The sequence below is a fragment of the Ursus americanus genome, chromosome 14 (assembly GCF_024610735.1).
Source record: "Ursus americanus isolate L20-20 chromosome 14, mUrsAme1.1.p, whole genome shotgun sequence".
In the NCBI taxonomy this organism is placed as follows: Eukaryota; Metazoa; Chordata; class Mammalia; order Carnivora; family Ursidae; genus Ursus; species Ursus americanus.
Window position 1 is genome coordinate 51,870,306 of NC_142140.1, and position 16,557 is coordinate 51,886,862.

At 59.7% G+C, this 16,557-nt stretch overlaps 1 protein-coding gene across 1 annotated transcript; it reads left to right on the plus strand.

The window, feature by feature from the left end:
* The first annotated feature begins 286 nt into the window (after positions 1 to 286).
* Positions 287 to 16,381, plus strand: ZNF653 (zinc finger protein 653). The gene is made up of 9 exons (XM_045774538.2): positions 287 to 599; positions 6,983 to 7,026; positions 9,135 to 9,350; positions 12,773 to 13,384; positions 13,543 to 13,723; positions 13,825 to 13,936; positions 14,987 to 15,101; positions 15,689 to 15,788; positions 15,957 to 16,381. Exons 1-9 carry the CDS (start codon positions 301 to 303, stop codon positions 16,132 to 16,134), a joined length of 1,857 nt encoding a protein of 618 aa, XP_045630494.2. The 5' UTR covers positions 287 to 300; the 3' UTR covers positions 16,135 to 16,381.
* Positions 16,382 to 16,557: the final 176 nt, after the last annotated feature.

Here is a 16,557-nt window from a genome sequence, read left to right on the forward strand (position 1 = left end):
GCGTAGAGAGGGGAGCCCCTACCTCCCAGGGTCTACGGGCTCATCTAAGTCTTCCCGAGCCTGGCCTCAAACCTCAGCCCCTCCCCTCGGTCTCTGCGAAGTTAGAAAGTTTAACAAAGGAAAGAAGAATGGGTTGTTGCTTGCGCTTGTGGCGCGCATGCGCAGTTTCTGCTCTCGGTCTCCTCTTGGCGCCGTGGGGCAGTGAAAGTCCGTGAGAAATTTCCCGTCGGCGCGGAAGATGCGCGCCACTTCCGGCCGGGCTCCTAACAACGGGGGAGGTTGGTAACCAGGGAGGGGGGGATGGCGGAGCGGGTGCCGGAGCCCGAGGCGGAGGCGGAGGCTGAGGCGGGCGCAGGCGGGGAGGCGGCGGCCGAGGAGGGCGCGGCGGGCCGCAAGGCGCGGGGTCGGCCGCGGCTCACGGAGTCCGACCGAGCGCGGCGGCGGCTCGAGTCCCGGAAGAAGTACGACGTGCGGCGTGTGTACCTGGGCGAGGCGCACGGGCCCTGGGTGGACCTGCGGCGCCGCAGCGGCTGGAGCGACGCCAAGCTCGCAGCCTATCTCATCTCGCTGGAGCGCGGCCAGCGTAGCGGCCGCCACGGGTGAGGGGGCCCGGCTCGAGGGAGGGAGGGAGCGAGCGAGGGAGGAGACGCCCCCATTCCCCGCCGAGCCTGGTCCCGCCCCCTCTGCCCACGGCCCCGCCCCCGGCACCTGTGAGCCCCGCCCAGTGGCCGGGCTGCCGGCCTGGGTCTCCTACGGCAGGTCCTGGGACGCGCCTGGCTCGCGGCCCCGCCTCCCGTCTTTCCGACTGCCCAATCCTAGAATGCGCCCAGCCTCTCGACCCGCCTCTTAACACTTGGCCCCGCCCGCTAGATTTGTGGCTGCCCAATCCTAGTACGGGCCCCACCTCCAAGCGTTCTAACTGCCTAGTCCCTGGAGGGGCGGCCCCGCCTCTGAGGCCTTAATGCCCCTTCTTCCTTGTTGGTCCTCGGGATCTCACATGCCTCATCCTCTAAAACCCCTACTGTGTAGCCTGGGGCTGTGACTGGATACACTGGGCCACCCAGTCCTGTCCCTCATGAGGTTCTGGCACTCCATCTGGGGCTGTGTGTGGCCCCATTCCCACAACCCTCGACCCCAGACATAGGAAGACCCCCCACAGTCCAGATCGCATTCCCTTAAACCTCTTGGCTCCTGGGGAGCACCTTAGCCCATGGAGACTCAGTTGAAGAGGAGTCCCCAAGTTAGCTGCTTAGGCAGAGGGCAGAGCCCTTTGCAGAGTCTCAGTCTTGAGAATGAGGAGTGTGGATGCAACTTTTCCCTTCCTGCGTAATAGGTTGGCGTGACAATTAAATGAGTTAAAATACAGCAAAAGGCTTAGAACATGGTTGGCACATAGTGAGCACTCCAGGTATTAGTGGTTATGATGATATTTGTTCTCTGTCGCAAGCAATGCTGCGACAGAATCCTTGCTGTGCCCTGGTTTTTATTTGCACACATTGGCATGTTTCTCTGGGGGGAGATTCTAAGGATCAAGAATCAACCAGATCCTTCTGCCTCCCTGGGGTGGCAGGCTGGCTTACATGCCCAGGAGTGCAGCAGGAAATGCTGGGCATTAAAAAAAACTCAAGCTAGTGTTCCATTATTGGAGTTTCTTTTTTTTAGACAGAGACATAGCACAAGCAGGGAAGGCGGGGGGAGGGGAGCAGGGTGAGAAGGAGAGAGAATCTTAAGCAGGCTCCATGCCCAGCGCAGCACAGAACCCAACTCGGAGCTCGATCTCACAACCCTGATAGCATGACCTGAGCTGAAATCAAGAGTGCCATGCTTCACCGACTTAACCGCCCAGACATCGGCCCATTATTGGAGTTACTGACTCCGTTAATCTGGGTAGAGTTGCAGACCTTGTGCTTTTTTCTGCAAAGCTTCCAGGGAGACATTATGTGCAGCTGGAGTTGAGAACCACTGGGCAGAGGGAGCCCCTGGAGGTCCCTAAGCTGGAAGTGGTATTTGCAGAAGCTCGGTTTGTGTAGTCCTGCAGGCCTGGGGCCAGGACACTGAGACAACCCAGACAGGGAATGGCAATAACCGGATCCCGGGACACATGGGTAGTCGGAAAAATACACTACCCTGAGTGAGGGGTCTCCTGTGGAAAATGGACATGACCAGAGACAGGGCATCACTGGTTTAAACTCTTCAATTATTTGTAACTATCTTGTACCTGGAAGGATTTCAGTTCAAGACTATGTACAACATGGACCAGAAGACAGAAATGAAAAGTGGGATGAAAAGAGAAAGGAGGGGCGCCTGGGTGGCTCAGTCAGTTGGGTGTCTGCCTTTGGCTCCGGTTGTCATCTCAGGGTCCTGGGATCAGGCCCGTGTCAAGCTGTCTGCTTGGCGGGGAGTCTGCTTCTCCCTCTGCCTCTGCCCCTCCCCACTGCTCATGCTGTCTCCCTCTCTCAAATAAATTAATAAAATTAAAAAAGAAAAGAGAAAGGAAAAGGAGGGACACAGTGGGGCTAGGATCAGTGTTATTGGATTGAGGCATAAGTCACAGGGGACAAGGGCAGTTTTGTGGCATGGTGAGTTAAAAACCTGACCAGAGGGGTTCAAAAGACATGAAGAAGTGGGAATGGAGAAATGGCCATGAATTTGCCTCAGAGCCACGCAGCAGCCAGTGGGAACGGGGAAACAATGGTCAATAGTGGAGTCTCCAGTGTCCATCTGTTTCGGGAACGCTTACTCAGTACCTGCTATGTCCCAGACACTGGTATAGGTGCTGATGGCGTAGCAGTGAGCAACACGAAAAATCACAGCCTTATGGAGCTGTCATTCTAGAGGGCAGAGACTTGTCCACTGTGCAAAGGTTGTCTATTACTATATATTTACTGTCATTTACTATAAAGAATAAATTATGTAGTGAGAGACAGATAGGGGCTATGTAAAGAAAAAAAGTGAAATAGGGAAAGAGGAATCAGGAGGGTGTGCTGGAGGTTTAAGTAGGGTGTTAGGGTGGGCCACAGTGAGAGGATAGCATCCGGGGTACAGACCTGAAGGAGGCCAGGGAGAGCCATGCAGATATCTGGGGGAAGAGCATTTGAGGAAGAAGGAATGGCAGGTGCAAAGGCCCTGAGGCAGGACCCAGCCTGGTGTGTACATGGGGCAGTGAGGAGGCCCGTGTGGCCGGAGCACAATGAGAGGATGAAGAGTGGGAAAAGGCGAGGACAGGAAGGTGACAGGGCCCTGTGGGCTGCATGGAGGACTCTGGTTTTTCCTCCCAGTGAAGTGGGAGGCCTGATAGGATTTTTTTTTTTTTTTTGCTTTGCTTTTTTTAAGTACGGAATTTTGGACAGAGAGGTCCCATACCTGGCTTATATTTTAACAGAAGCACTCTCCAGGGTGTGTGTGGCAGGAGGATTGGGTGAGGGATGCCCTGAAACAAGGTTGGCTAAGAGTTGGCATCTTTAAACCTCGTGATGGGCTCCAGGAAGTTCACTCTTCTCTCTAGCGTTGCATGTGTTTGAATTTTTCTTTTTACATCTTCAAATGTTAACAAGAAAATCAAAAGAAGCACACGGACTCCGATGTTGAGGCTGTGGTGGGGGAGGGCTGGAGCTGGCAGACTGGGAAGGAGCTGACTGCTCTTGTCCAGGTGAGTGAGGCGGGGCCATGCAGAAGTGGAGAGAAGTGGTTGAAATTAGGGCCAATGGGGTTTGCTGATGGGTGTGGATACGAAAGACGTCCCCCGGTTTGGACCCAAGCACCTGGAAAGTTGCAGACGCCATTAACGAGAAGGGCTAGTTCGGGGGCAATAGGACAGCTCACGTGTGAGCCGTCTGCGAGACCCCTACAGGTAATGTTGGGGAAGCGTGCTGGTCGTGTCGTCAGGAGAGGGCCAGGTGGGAGATCCGGATTTGGCAGTCACCAGGCCAGTGATGGTATGGTGCTGGAGGGTGCCAAGGGGGCTTGGGTAGACACACAGGTCTGAGCCCGGCGCTCTCAGTCTGTGTTTAGAGAAGTCAGGGATACGAGGGAGAAGCAGCAACCTGGAGGCTGGTGGAGAACCCGCCGGGGCGGCGTCCTGGAGGCCACGGGAAGGATCTGCAGTCGAACGCTGCTGGGCCGAGTGAGGTGGCCACCCCGGGGGCCGAAATGGGGCAGTTGGTGGTATGATGGAGAAAACCCTGACTCGAGGGGCTCAAGGGAGACGGAGGAGAAGACAGGAAGGCTGTGCACGTGTATAAACAACTCAGAGGGGGACAGAGGAATGGGCGGAAGTTGGCAGGGAAGGGGCTTCAGATTATTTAAATCCAGGGTAGAAGAACTGGTGGTGTGTTTGGACACTTGGTGGGGATGATGAAGTCGAGCGTGAAAGCACATGGCAGAGGAGGGCGGAGGAGAACGGCTGGGCGCCGTTTGGGGGCTGGCCACTGCGAGGAAAGCAGAGCCCTGGAGAAGCCCCAGCAGCTGCTGTCCTCAAACAGGGTGATGTGTAAGGGGTGGAACTCGGAGAAGTGGGCAAGGGGAGGGAAGGCAGTTTGAGGTCTGGCCTCGTTTAATTGCCGCAGCAACTCTGTGTGGGAGGCACTGCTGTTTTCCCCAGATGAGGACACTGGGGTCAGAGGGGACGAGACACAGCTAGTCAGTGGCAGAGAGGAAACTTGAACTCGGCTCTGACTGGCACCAAACACCAAGCAGTGTTCCCAGCACCCCGGTCATGGCAAGGCCGTGGGTGCACAGAGGTGGCCATGGGTGTTGGGACTCGGGTGTGAGTGAGGATTGGGGCAGCCAGCCTCCCCCTTGCAGGGGAGGGGAGAGCCGTGGGAGGGGATGGAGGCAACTGGGATGGGGGTGAGGGAGGGGGCAGAGACCTGGACGGGGCAGAGCCAGGGGCAGGAGGGGCAGAGGAGCCCAGGGGAGCTGTCCTGGGACCAGACGTGGGGCGTGGGGGCTGCAAATTTTTAGCAGGCTGGACAGGGGTCAGGTGGGCTAGGTGGTGAAGCCGACAAGGGACCCTGGACTGCCTGTCAGGATAATTTGTGGTGAGAGCACAGTCTGGCCCGTAGCGGGGAGGCTCTGTGACAATGTCGACAATCACAGTGATCATCTCTACCACTTGCCGACTGGTTACTAAGTGCCAGGGGCTGCCCCAAGCTCTTTCAATGCACATAACCTCATGCCAGTCCCACAAGGAAGGCATGGTTATGATCCCCTGCTGCAGATGGGGAAACTGAGGCATGGGGAGACAAGGTTACCCAGAGTCTCAGGGCCTTCTGCTGCAGCGTAGAAAAGGAAGGATGAGGGGCACCTGGCTGGTTCAGTCGGAAGAGAATGCAACTCTTCATCTCAGGGTCATGAGTTCGGGCCCCACATTGGGTATAGAGATTACTTTTTTTTTTAAGATTTATTTATTTGAGAGAGAGAAAGAGAGTGTGAGTGGGGGAAGGGGCAGAGGGAGAGAGAGAAAGAGGAAAGAGAATCTCAAGCAGACTCCCCACTGAGCAACGAGCCTGATCTCACAACCCTGAGACCAGAGCTGAAATCAAGAGTCAGACGCTTAACCGACGGAGCCACCCAGGTACCCCGGGTGTAGAGATTACTTAAATAAATAAATTTAAAGGAAAAAAAAAAGGAAGGCTGAGGCAGCAGCCAGAGCGGGCAGGCAGACCCAGAAGCATGGTGTCAGGAGGGCAGAGGGAGGCCCCTCACGGGTCGAGGAGAGGTGACTCTGAAGCGCCTGCCCACAGCACGTGTAGAGCCAGTACTGGGCCCCAGCCGAGCGGCCTGGATGGGGTCAGGATCCCACCTGGCAGTTCTGGTGGCCATCGGGGTGCGGAAAGCCTTGGAGGGTCCCCAGCGTTGGGGCCCGGCCTTACCCTGGGCTCCCTGAGGCACACGGTCAGGGTGTTGGGCTCCAGCCAAAGCGGGGAAGGCCCCAGAGCCAGGCGGGTATGATGACCAGGGCATGTGGGCCCGAGCTGGCTGCAGGGGCAGGACTGATGGAGGGGGCAGCGCCTTGGCCTGGGACCCACACAGAGCAGGCAGTTCAGGTCGGGGGCAGGGTCGTTACAGGGCCAGGCATCCTGGCTCAGTCTGACGGTCTCCCCAGGGCTCTCAACCAGCCTGGGGGGCAGAAGCTTCAGGGCCCTGGATGGGGCAGTGCCAGTTTTGAAGCCGACTCCACAAAGGTCCTATTGCTATGGAACAAATGACCACGGACTTCATGGCTTAAAACCACATGGATTATCTCACATTTCTGCGGGCCAGGAGTCTAGCATGTTTTAGCTGCGTCTTCTGCTCAAGGTCTCACAGGCCTGAAGTTTCAGCCAGCCGTGTCTTCATCTGGAGGCTCGACTAGGGAAAGAGTTGCTTCCAGACTCCCTCGGAGCATTGGCAGAATTCATTTCCTCCTGGATTGTACAGCTGATGTCCCCACAGCCTTGAGGCTGTCAACCAGGATTGCTCTCAGCTCCCAGAGGCCGTTCTCAGGTCCCAGCCCCTCATAGGCCTCTCCTAGCCTCGGCCTTAAGGGCTCCCCTGATTAGGCCAGGCCCACCTTGGAAAGCTCCCTCCTGATTGATTCCAAGTCACCTAGCCACAGGAGTGGTCTCCCGTCATATTCTCAGGCCACCCCACTCAAGGGGAGAGGATTATAGAGTGTGTGACCCGAGGTTGGGAATCGTGGGGCCAGCATAGAATTCTGCCTGCCCCACCGACTTCCTGTTACCCCTTTTCTGAGTTCTCCACTCCCTGGCCACGGGCCCCTGGGTAGGCAGCCTCCCTCCTCAGCCTCATTTTCCCACTTGGTGAAACAGGTGGTGATGCTAGACCACCGTCCAAGGGCTGGTGTCAGTGGAGGAGAGAGTCCACGCGAAGAGCCCTGGGAAATAGAACGGCAGCTACAATTCGGCCTTGAAGCCGTATGCTGTCATTAGCTCAGCATCAGCCAGGCCCTATGTTCACTCCCCCTGCCTCTCTCTTTCAGGAAGCCTTGGGAGCAGGTCCCCAAAAAGCCAAAGCGGAAGAAAAGTAAGTGGGGCTGCAGCCAGTGGGGAGGGGATGGGTGTTGGGAGTAAGTGGCTTTGTTGTTCATTCCCTCACTCATTCTCAGGCACCATTTGTGAAGGGCCGGCATGCACCAGTGCTGTGCGGACCAGGACAGACCCAGCCCTGCCCTCGCAGAGCCCACGGTCTCAGGGAAAGATGGGACCAGGCCCAGCAGGGCCGTAGCAGGGAACTGGGGGCACCAGGGGCCCAGAGGAAGGGCCGGACTCAGCTGGGCCTGGGGAGGGGCAGGGGGCAGGGGCCGGAAGGGGACTGGCACCTGTGCTGTGCCCGGTGGCGGTGCCCCCACCACCCCCATAAAAGGCCAACTCACCACCCCACGCTGCACAGCTGACAAGGGGCCAGGCCAGACTGCAAACCTGTGTCACCCGAGCAGTCCCCTTAGCTCCTGCACTGCCCCGCCTGGTGCATGGGTGTCACCCAGGGAAGAGCTGGACAGGGCAGAGGGAACAGCTTGTGCTGGGGCCGAAAGAGCGTGTCATGTGCCAGGCCGAGGGGAGCGTGGCGTGAGCAGTCGGAGTGGAGGCCTAGAGCGCCTTCCTCCTGCCCCTCAGCCACAGCCTCGGAGCCCTGGCGCTGTGGGTCTCGGGCCTTGTCCAGTGGGGTGAGGGCCAGCGGTCCAGGCCAGCCATCTGGTGGCAGTGAGTCCCCCTCCCTTCTCACAGCTGTCAGAGGCAAGGGCTAAGCTAAGTCTGTGACCTCCAAATCCCAAAAGGGTGAGGAGGGAGATAAGGAGGCAAGTGCTGAACTGGAGGGGCGGCTAGGGGTGGTGTCCCTGTTGTCCCCATGGTCGTCACTGGGTTGGAGGCCCCGGACAACATCCCTAGGCCCAAGGACCCTTCTGGGCGCCCTCCTCACCTCCCAACCTGGGAGATGGGGGGGGGGTCCTCCCCCTTGGCTACGGGACCAGCATCTTTAGATATATCACAGGTTCCATTTCTTGGGCATTCAAAGTGTACCCACCCCTGTTCTATGCCCTGTCGATGTCTTCCCTCCCTCCTCCCTGGCAGCCCTCAAGGAACAGGGACCGATATTCTCCCCTGGCCCAGGAGAGGCAGCTGAAGTTCAGAGAAGCCGAGTCACTTGCCTGGAGCCACCCAGCTACAAAGTGGCAGTCAGGATTTGAATCCCACAGTCTGTCTCCATTGGGTGCCCAGCTCCTTGAAGCATTTACTCATTCAGCAAACATACTGTGTGCCATGCCCTGTGTAGGCACTGGGGATACAAGAGGAGCAACAGACCAGTGTCCCTACCCGTGGGGAGCTGGCATTCTAGTAGGGAAGACAGAAACACAGACACAGATAACCACAGATGGTATCTAGATACTACGTGGAGAAAAAGAAGCAAGTCAGGTTGGCCAGAAAGATAGTGGGGAGGGGGTGGCAGACTGAGGGAAAGACCTGGGTGAAGGGGGAAGGGCAAGGCAGTCATCTGGAAGGAGACACAATCCGTGCAAAGGCTCTGAGGCAGGGCCATACCCTGCTCATTTCAGGAGCAGGGAGGAGGCCACAAGGCTGGGGTGAAGTGATCAAGGAGACCTGCAGGGGATAATGGAGCAGAACACGCAGGGCCTGGTGGGTCTGGGGAGGTCTTTGGCTTTTACCTCCAGCCAGGTAGGAGCCCTGGTGGATTCTGGGCAGAGAAGAGGCATGGCCTGACTCAAGTGTTTGCAGCAGGCGCCCTCTGCTGCAGGCCGAGCAGACTGTAGTGGGACAAGAGTGGGAGCAGAGAGACCAGGGCGGAGGGACTCAGCAGGTCCAGGCCAGAGACACTGATGAGGGTGAGTCTGTTAACAACAAGCAGCTCATGACCACTGCGCACCTATCATATGCCAGGCTCCACAGTTTACGGGGTCTCACCCATTCAGTGAGGCCGGTCTGGCCGGGGGGTCTCTGTTATCACCAGGGTGGATCTCAGTGCTGAGGGCCTGTTTCGTCATCTGCACACTGGGGACGGGCCTGGACAGGGTGCAGGAAGGTGTCTCACCCGCCGGGAGCCGTAAGGCTGGGGCATCCTGGGGCTCCCGGGGGGCGAGCACCGCCCCTGACTCCGGCCCCGCCCCGTGTGCGCAGGGAGGCGGCGCAACGTGAACTGCCTGAAGAACGTGGTGATCTGGTACGAGGACCACAGGCACCGCTGCCCCTACGAGCCGCACCTGGCCGAGCTGGACCCCACCTTCGGCCTGTACACCACGGCCGTGTGGCAGTGCGAGGCCGGCCACCGCTACTTCCAAGACCTGCACTCGCCCCTGAAGCCCCTCAGCGATTCAGACCCCGACAGTGACAGAGGTGGGTCCGAGGGGTGAGGGCTCAGCGCTCCTCCTCCTCAGTCGCCCTGGACTCCCTGCCCTCGCGGGTCTTGTCGGTCTCAGGCCAGCACTGGAAGCATCATAGCAAGGAGGCCGGCGCCGGCGTTAGGGACGACGCCCCGACCTGGCAGGCCGGGCCGCAGTCTGCTGAGTCCTTCTGGAGCTGAGAGGCGGTGGCCCCCATTTTCCAGAAGGACAGGAGAGCTTGGCCCACCTGTGCCCATGGCCAGCTGGGCTGGGGGTTGGGACACCTGGCTCGGCGGCTGGAGGGAGGGGTGGGTGCTGGGCCTCCTCAGGCTTGACTCCTCTCCTGGCCTCTTCCTCCTGTTTTCCCTGGCCCTTTCCCTTTTGGTTCTGGGCTGTCTCTCCCAGCCTCATCCTCTTCCCCTCTCTGTTCTCCTCCTTCCTTCCCATTTCTCTGTTCTTGAGCTCTCTCTTGTTCCCCCTCCCTCTCACACTCTTCTGTTTCATCCTCTCCCTTCTGTCTCCTGCCTTCTCCCTGCCCCCAGTCTCCCAATCTCCCCACACCCCACTCCCTTACCCCCATCTGTCTCCCCACTGCCCGTTGTCTGCCGTCCCATGTGGGTCACGTGTCCTGAGCCGGCAGCAGGACTGGGAGGGACTCAGTTACTGAGGCCCAGTTGGCCCTGGTAGGGGAGCAGAGGAGACGCTGTGGGTGGCTAGGGGCTGCCTGCCTGCCTGCCTGCCGGCCTCAGGGGCTCAGCTTCAGCTGCAAGGAGCGCGGGGCCCACTGCCAGGTGCCCTGCCAGGGCTGAGGGTGAGGTCAGTCGCCAGGGCTGAGCCCGCGCTGGCAGGAATCTCAGAGCAGGTGGCATCCCAGCTGGCCGAGGGGAAGCCGTGGGCGAGAGGTGTTCCAGGTGGGCCCCCTGGCCAACGGCTGTCCCGTGTGCGTCAGCCAGACCCCAACATGCAGCCGGCTCTTCAGCCATTCTCTCCCCGCTCCAGGTCCCCCCCCCCCCCAAACCACCCTGAGTCCTCCCTACAGCTCTTCATTAGCCCCACTTGACAGTCGAGGAAACCAAGGCCCCAGGACTAATGTGACTGACCCCTCTGGTGATGGGTCCGCTGGGCTGGGGTTGGCACCCAGAGGAGCCCCTTGTACCCCCACCCAATTTTGACACCAGTGGCTGCCAGATGTGGCTCTCAGGAACGAGTGCTGGGGTCCAGGGCGGGTCTGCTGTGGCTGCAGTCTGGCCTTCACAGCTGGACGCTACAGCTGGGGAGGCAGTTACAAGGAGGGGCCAAACCCCCTACCCCACCCCTGCTGCCATCCCAGGGCCATGAGTCAGGGATGGGGCATTATGGTAAGAGTGATCATAGAAACACTGATAGGGCACTTACTCAGAGCCTGGTACTGTCCTAGGCCCTGTACATATATTTACTCATTACCCCAAACACCCCCTGGGGTAGGTGCCAACTTATCTCCAGGCCCAGAGAGGTTACATAAGGCGCCCACATTCACACAGCTGGAGGGGGGAGCACCAATATTCCACCCCCAAAGTCTGGCTCCAGAGCCTGTGTGTTCCATGTGACCTTCTGGGAGGGTAGGACACATGGTCCCCAGACAGTGCACCCCAACTCTCTCAGGAGTGTGTAACCGAGGGTCATTTCTTGATTTTTCTGTCCCCCGTTTCTCCCCGTGTGTGGACTTTAGCATGACATGCCTGGGCAAAATGTCGGTCTCCTTGACCTTCATCACAACGTTGGGCTGAGAGTCATTCATTTTTACAGCCATGCGTTCAGTGTGCTCCAGGCGGCCTTCTGGGCACTGGGGCCTGTGCACAGGGCCCCCCTATCCTGTGGAGCTTATGATCTAGGGGGGAAGTAGAGAGGAAACAAGATAAACAATTAAAATCTAGAGAACTCTGGTATTTTGGAGTGAAATAAAGGAGAGAAAAGAGTGCTATTTGAGATAAGGTAGTCAGAGGCTTCCCTGAATAAATACATTTTAGGAAAGGGTCTGATGGAGGTGAGGGAGGGAGCCCCTGCAGGTGTCTGGGAGAAGGGTGTTCAGGCAAAGCAAACAGCAAATGCAAAGGCCCTGAGGCAGGAACCTGCCTAGTATCCCTAAATACGTGGATGTAGTACCAGCGGGTTTTGCTGACAGACTGGAAGTGGGTGTGAGAGAATGAGAAGTCAGGGCAGCCCTAGGACTTCGTTTGGCCTGAGCACCTGGAAGGACAGAGCCGCCATCATCCCTTGAGATGGGGATGACTGGGAAGGGTGTGGGCTTTTTCTTAGGGAAGATTCAGAGCCCAGAATTGCTGGGAGGACTCTGAGGTGCCTGAGAGACACCCCCCCCCCCACCAGGGGCAGCAGAGGAGCCAGGAGGAGGTAGGAGTCCCCAGCCCCACAGGAGGTCCAGGCGGGAGCTGTCCACATGGAAGCATTGGGTATGGGTGGTGGCAGGGTAATAAAAATCAATATTCGATCTTTGTCCCTGGTTCCTGGCACAGAGCTCCTAAAACCCTTGGAATTCCTGAGTGATGGGAATGTTCCTCATTGTTCATCATGAGCCCCTTTCATAAGGGGCCCCTTTGGAACACACCTGAGTCCGTGCTAATGAGGTGACTCAGGCAGGGTCCCCTCGATAGCTTCAGGATGGGGGCTGGTCATCAAAGGCCAGATGCATGATTAGACGGGGGATCTCAGCCCCACCCCTGGCCCCCAGGGAGCAGCCTGGGGCTGGAGACTGGGTTGCAAAAACTCTTCAATAAGGAGGTCCAGAGAGCTTGCAGGTTGGTGAACACCTCGAGGTGCTAGGAGGGTGGCGCATCTGGAGAGGGCATGACAGCTTCCGCCCCAGCCCCCACACCTTGCCCTGGGCACCGCTTCCATCTGACTATCGCTGAGTGGCATCTCTTGTGATAAAACTGTAGCTATAAGTAAAGCATTTTCCTGAGTTCTGTGAATCGTTCTAGAAAATTATTGAACCTGAAAAGAATGTCGTAGAAACCCACAATTTAGAGCCAGAATTACAACGGCCTGGGTCTTGTAGCCGGTGTCTGAAGCGGGGCCAGGTAGTCTTGTGGGACCTGAGTCATTAACCCATGGCATCCGAATTGAATCGTCAGACACCCAGCTGGTGTCAAGAACGAGGCAGGATCTACACCATCAGGCTAGCTGAGACCCTGGGGTGAGTGGAGCACTGAGGAGAGCCCTGGCTAGAACCTTCCAGACCTGTAAGAGCCAACGAGGCTAAGAAGGGGACACCAGGGAAGGGCCAGAAAAACAGAATTTGAGTCTGGAGGCACAAGGGGGACTGAGAAATGACCAATGTTTGTGGCACCGAGGGGGTTACCGTGCCCCCTAGTGAGCCCTCGACAGAGTGTTGCCACCACTGTTGCTGTTGTGACTGTCCCCTTTCCTCTGTCACCACAGTGGGCAATGGCCTGGCGGCCGGCAGCTCCGACTCCTCCAGCTCAGGCTCCAGCTCTGACTCCGAGGACCCCCCTGAGGGCCAGCCACCCAAGGCAGTGGCGGCGGCGGCGGCGGTCACCCCCACCAGCCCAGCAGGCAGCAGCGGGCTCATCACTCAGGAGGGCATGCACATCCCCTTCGACGTCCACCACATGGAAAACCTGACCGAGCAGGGCACCCCGCTGTGCCCCAACCCGGCAGGCAGCGGGCCCGAGGCCCTGGAGACGGTGGTGTGCGTGCCAGTGCCCGTGCAAGTGGGCCCGGGCCCCGGCACCCTCTTTGAGAACATGCCCCAGGAGGCGCTGGGCGAGGTGGTGGCCAGCTGTCCCATGCCGGGCATGGTGCCTGGCTCACAGGTGATCATCATCGCCGGCCCCGGCTACGATGCCCTCACAGCCGAGGGCATCCACCTCAACGTGGCCGCAGGCAACAGTGCGCCCGCTGGGGGCCTGGGGGATGAGGTGCCCTGCGCCATGATGGAGGGTGTAGCTGCCTACACCCAGACGGAGCCCGAGGGCAGCCAGCCCGGTACCATGGACCCTGCCGCCCTGGCAGGCATCGAGACCAAGAAAGGTCTGGGGGGGCCGCACCGGTCCAGGGGGGCTGGTGTGGTCTCTGGCAGGGGTTGCGGCGGGACCTGGGAGGAGGAGGGAGGGTGGAGGGGTGGCCCTGGAGCCAGCGTCTCAACCGCAAAGTCCCCCACGGACACCCACCCTGTGTCCACCCCGTAGAGAAGGAGGACCTGTACATGCTTAAGAAGGAGGAGAAGGAGGAGCCCGTGGCCCCAGAGCTGGCAGAGCTGGCGGCGACGGTGCCCGAGAGCGCAGAGCCCGAAGCGGAGGCGGACGGGGAGGAGCTAGACGGCAGCGACATGTCGGCCATCATCTACGAGATCCCCAAGGAGCCCGAGAAGTGGGTGCCTAGGCAGCTGGGGGCTGGGACAAGGAGCAGCCCCGGGGCCCACAACCTGCCTGGTGTGAGAGCCCTGATGCCATGGGCCCCTTCCCCTCCAGGAGGCGGCGGAGCAAGCGGACTCGGGTGATGGATGCCGATGGCCTGCTAGAGATGTTCCATTGCCCCTACGAGGGCTGCAGCCAGGTCTATGTGGCCCTCAGCAGTTTCCAGGTGAGGCCACCACCCAAACAGGCCGAGCAAGGCCTGCTTCCGTTTCCCGCGGCCTGTGTGCTGGTGTCTGTGGCTCACAGAGGGCTCGACTTGGCCCCATCGGGTGCCACTGGCCTGCCTCCCACATGCTGACCTCTCAGCTTCTCACTGACCCTACCTCGGCCACAGGGCACCAGGAGTCACCTCGCTGCCTCCCCTTCCTGCTCTCCATTGCCCTGTCGTGCCTTCTCAGCCAACCTGAACTCGGCCACCTTCTTGGCTCCGGATGCCTCTTCTCCAGGCTCAGCTCAGGATGCCCCTCCGGCAGGAAGCCCACCCTAGTCCCCCAGGGTTGGCAGGGCCTGCGAGCCCCAGGTCGCTGCGCCACCAGGACGTACCTGTAGTTTGTCCTCCGGAGCCTGGACGGGATGTCCCAAGGGCAGAGACAGGGTCCTGTCACATTCCCACCTGAGGCAGGAGGCGGCACCGGTAGGCCTTTGAATTTGCTGAGTCTCCTTTTCCAGCGTGTGTTGAGCACCGACCGGGTGCCAGGCCTAGTGCTGGGCACTGGAGCTACAGGTGTGCTGGTGACTTAAAGAATAAAAGAACAAAGGAGTGACTGAGGGGGCTGCCTGCTCCAGACCTGGGGGCAGCGCAGGTCCGTGGCAAAGCCTGCTGTGGGACTGAGAGCCCTGGGATCCAGGCCAGCCCTGTCACTGCCCACCTGTGAGGCATGGGCCAAACCCTAAGCCTCTGGAACCTCATCTCCCCATCCATAAACCGGGCCAATAGCAGCCCCCCCCCCAAGGTTACGACAAAGCTGATTAATGCCCCTGGCCAGGCCCTGGCTGTTGTGGGTGCACAGGAAAGCTGGGGTGGATCCCAGTTGTGTCCCTGGGCCTTTGCTCAGAGCTGGGAGGCCCTCGAAAGGGCAAGGGCACCCCTCTTCAGTCCTCCAGAGAGGCTGGCCCTGGCCTGCCTCCCAGCAGCCCTTATCTGCCTCCACCGTGGAGAGCCCTGGAGGCGGGCCCATGGCACCCACAGCCCCACTCCTGCCCCTCTTGCCTACAGAACCATGTCAATCTTGTGCATCGGAAAGGGAAGACCAAAGTGTGTCCACACCCTGGCTGCGGCAAGAAGTTCTATTTATCCAACCACCTGCGGCGGCACATGATCATCCATTCAGGTCAGACCCAGGGTGGGGCTGGCAACGCGGGGCCCAGGGTCGTGGGCTTGGATCTCGGGCGGGGGAAGGCCGGCTGAAACCCCAGGGAGCACTGGGTTCCCAGGCATAGGACTGCCCCCGCCCCCAGGACTGCCACCCAGGGCGTGGGCTGCTGACTCAGTGGGTAGCTGTGGTGCCTGTGTCCCGCGGGAGGGCACAGCTTCAGATTTTTCAAGAGGCAGGAACCTTGGATTTTTATGTGAAATCGCCCCGAAGTTCAAATATTGGGGTCAAATTCAGACCCACTCTGGCTTGACAGTTTGGACTCCGTGCCTCCCGGGGAGCTGAGCTCACATTTCAGCTCTGCCCCGGCGCCCTGCCGGGCAGTCTCTGAGCCTCATACGGGGCTGTGAGCTGCCCTCGGTAATAACCGCCCTCGTTATTAGAGCCAGCAGTGGCTCCCAGAGGCTGTGAGGCTGTGGGATCTGCTGTCCCTGCGCCCAGAGGTCCGGGAGACCGCCCCGGAGACCCGGTTCCGGCCGCGCAGCAGGGACATCCCGCAGCCCCTGCCCCCGACGCCGGGGCGCTCAGCTCCGCATCTCCCCCAGGTGTCCGTGAATTCACCTGCGAAACCTGCGGCAAGTCCTTCAAGAGGAAGAACCACCTGGAGGTACACCGACGCACGCACACCGGCGAGACGCCCCTGCAGTGAGTGACAGGCTTCCCCTCGAGGGGGCTGAGGGGGAGGGGGGTGTGGACCTGGACCGGCAGAGGGCGGGTCCACCCCTCGGGTTCCTCGTAGTTTGGGCCCCGCCCCCAATGCGGCCCCACCCCAGTCTGACCCCGCCCCCGGTGTCGCCCGCCGGCTCCCGGCAGGTGCGAGATCTGTGGCTACCAGTGCCGACAGCGCGCGTCGCTCAACTGGCACATGAAGAAGCACACGGCCGAGGTGCAGTACAACTTCACGTGCGAGCGCTGCGGGAAGCGCTTCGAGAAGCTGGACAGCGTCAAGTTCCACACGCTCAAAAGCCACCCAGACCACAAGCCGGCCTGACCCATCCAACCACTGACCGCCCCTATTTATTCGTCCGCTCGGACAAGATGCCCTGGCTTGCCGGGGCCCGGACAGCCGCGGGGGCCTCCCGGACCGCGGGCCGGAAGGAGGCGCCCCTGCCCTGCCTAAGGGCTGGGTCCCCCGGGGCTGGTCCCCCCCCAACCCTACCCCATCTCTGGAGGTGACGCCTGGGGCACTGCTAGAACTGTGTCAAGAGAGCAGAGCGAGATTAAAAAGCGAGAAAAGAGACGCCCTTCCCCTAGGCCTGGATGATTTGGGGGGCCGGGCCCCTCTTTGTCTCCATCCTGGTCCCTTTCTGAGCAAGGCCAGGGCAGGTGGTGATGCCCCTACATGCCGGACAATGCCCTTTCCCTAACAGCCTCTGCTATGCCTCAGCTATCTGGGCCTGGCAGCTCTGAACAC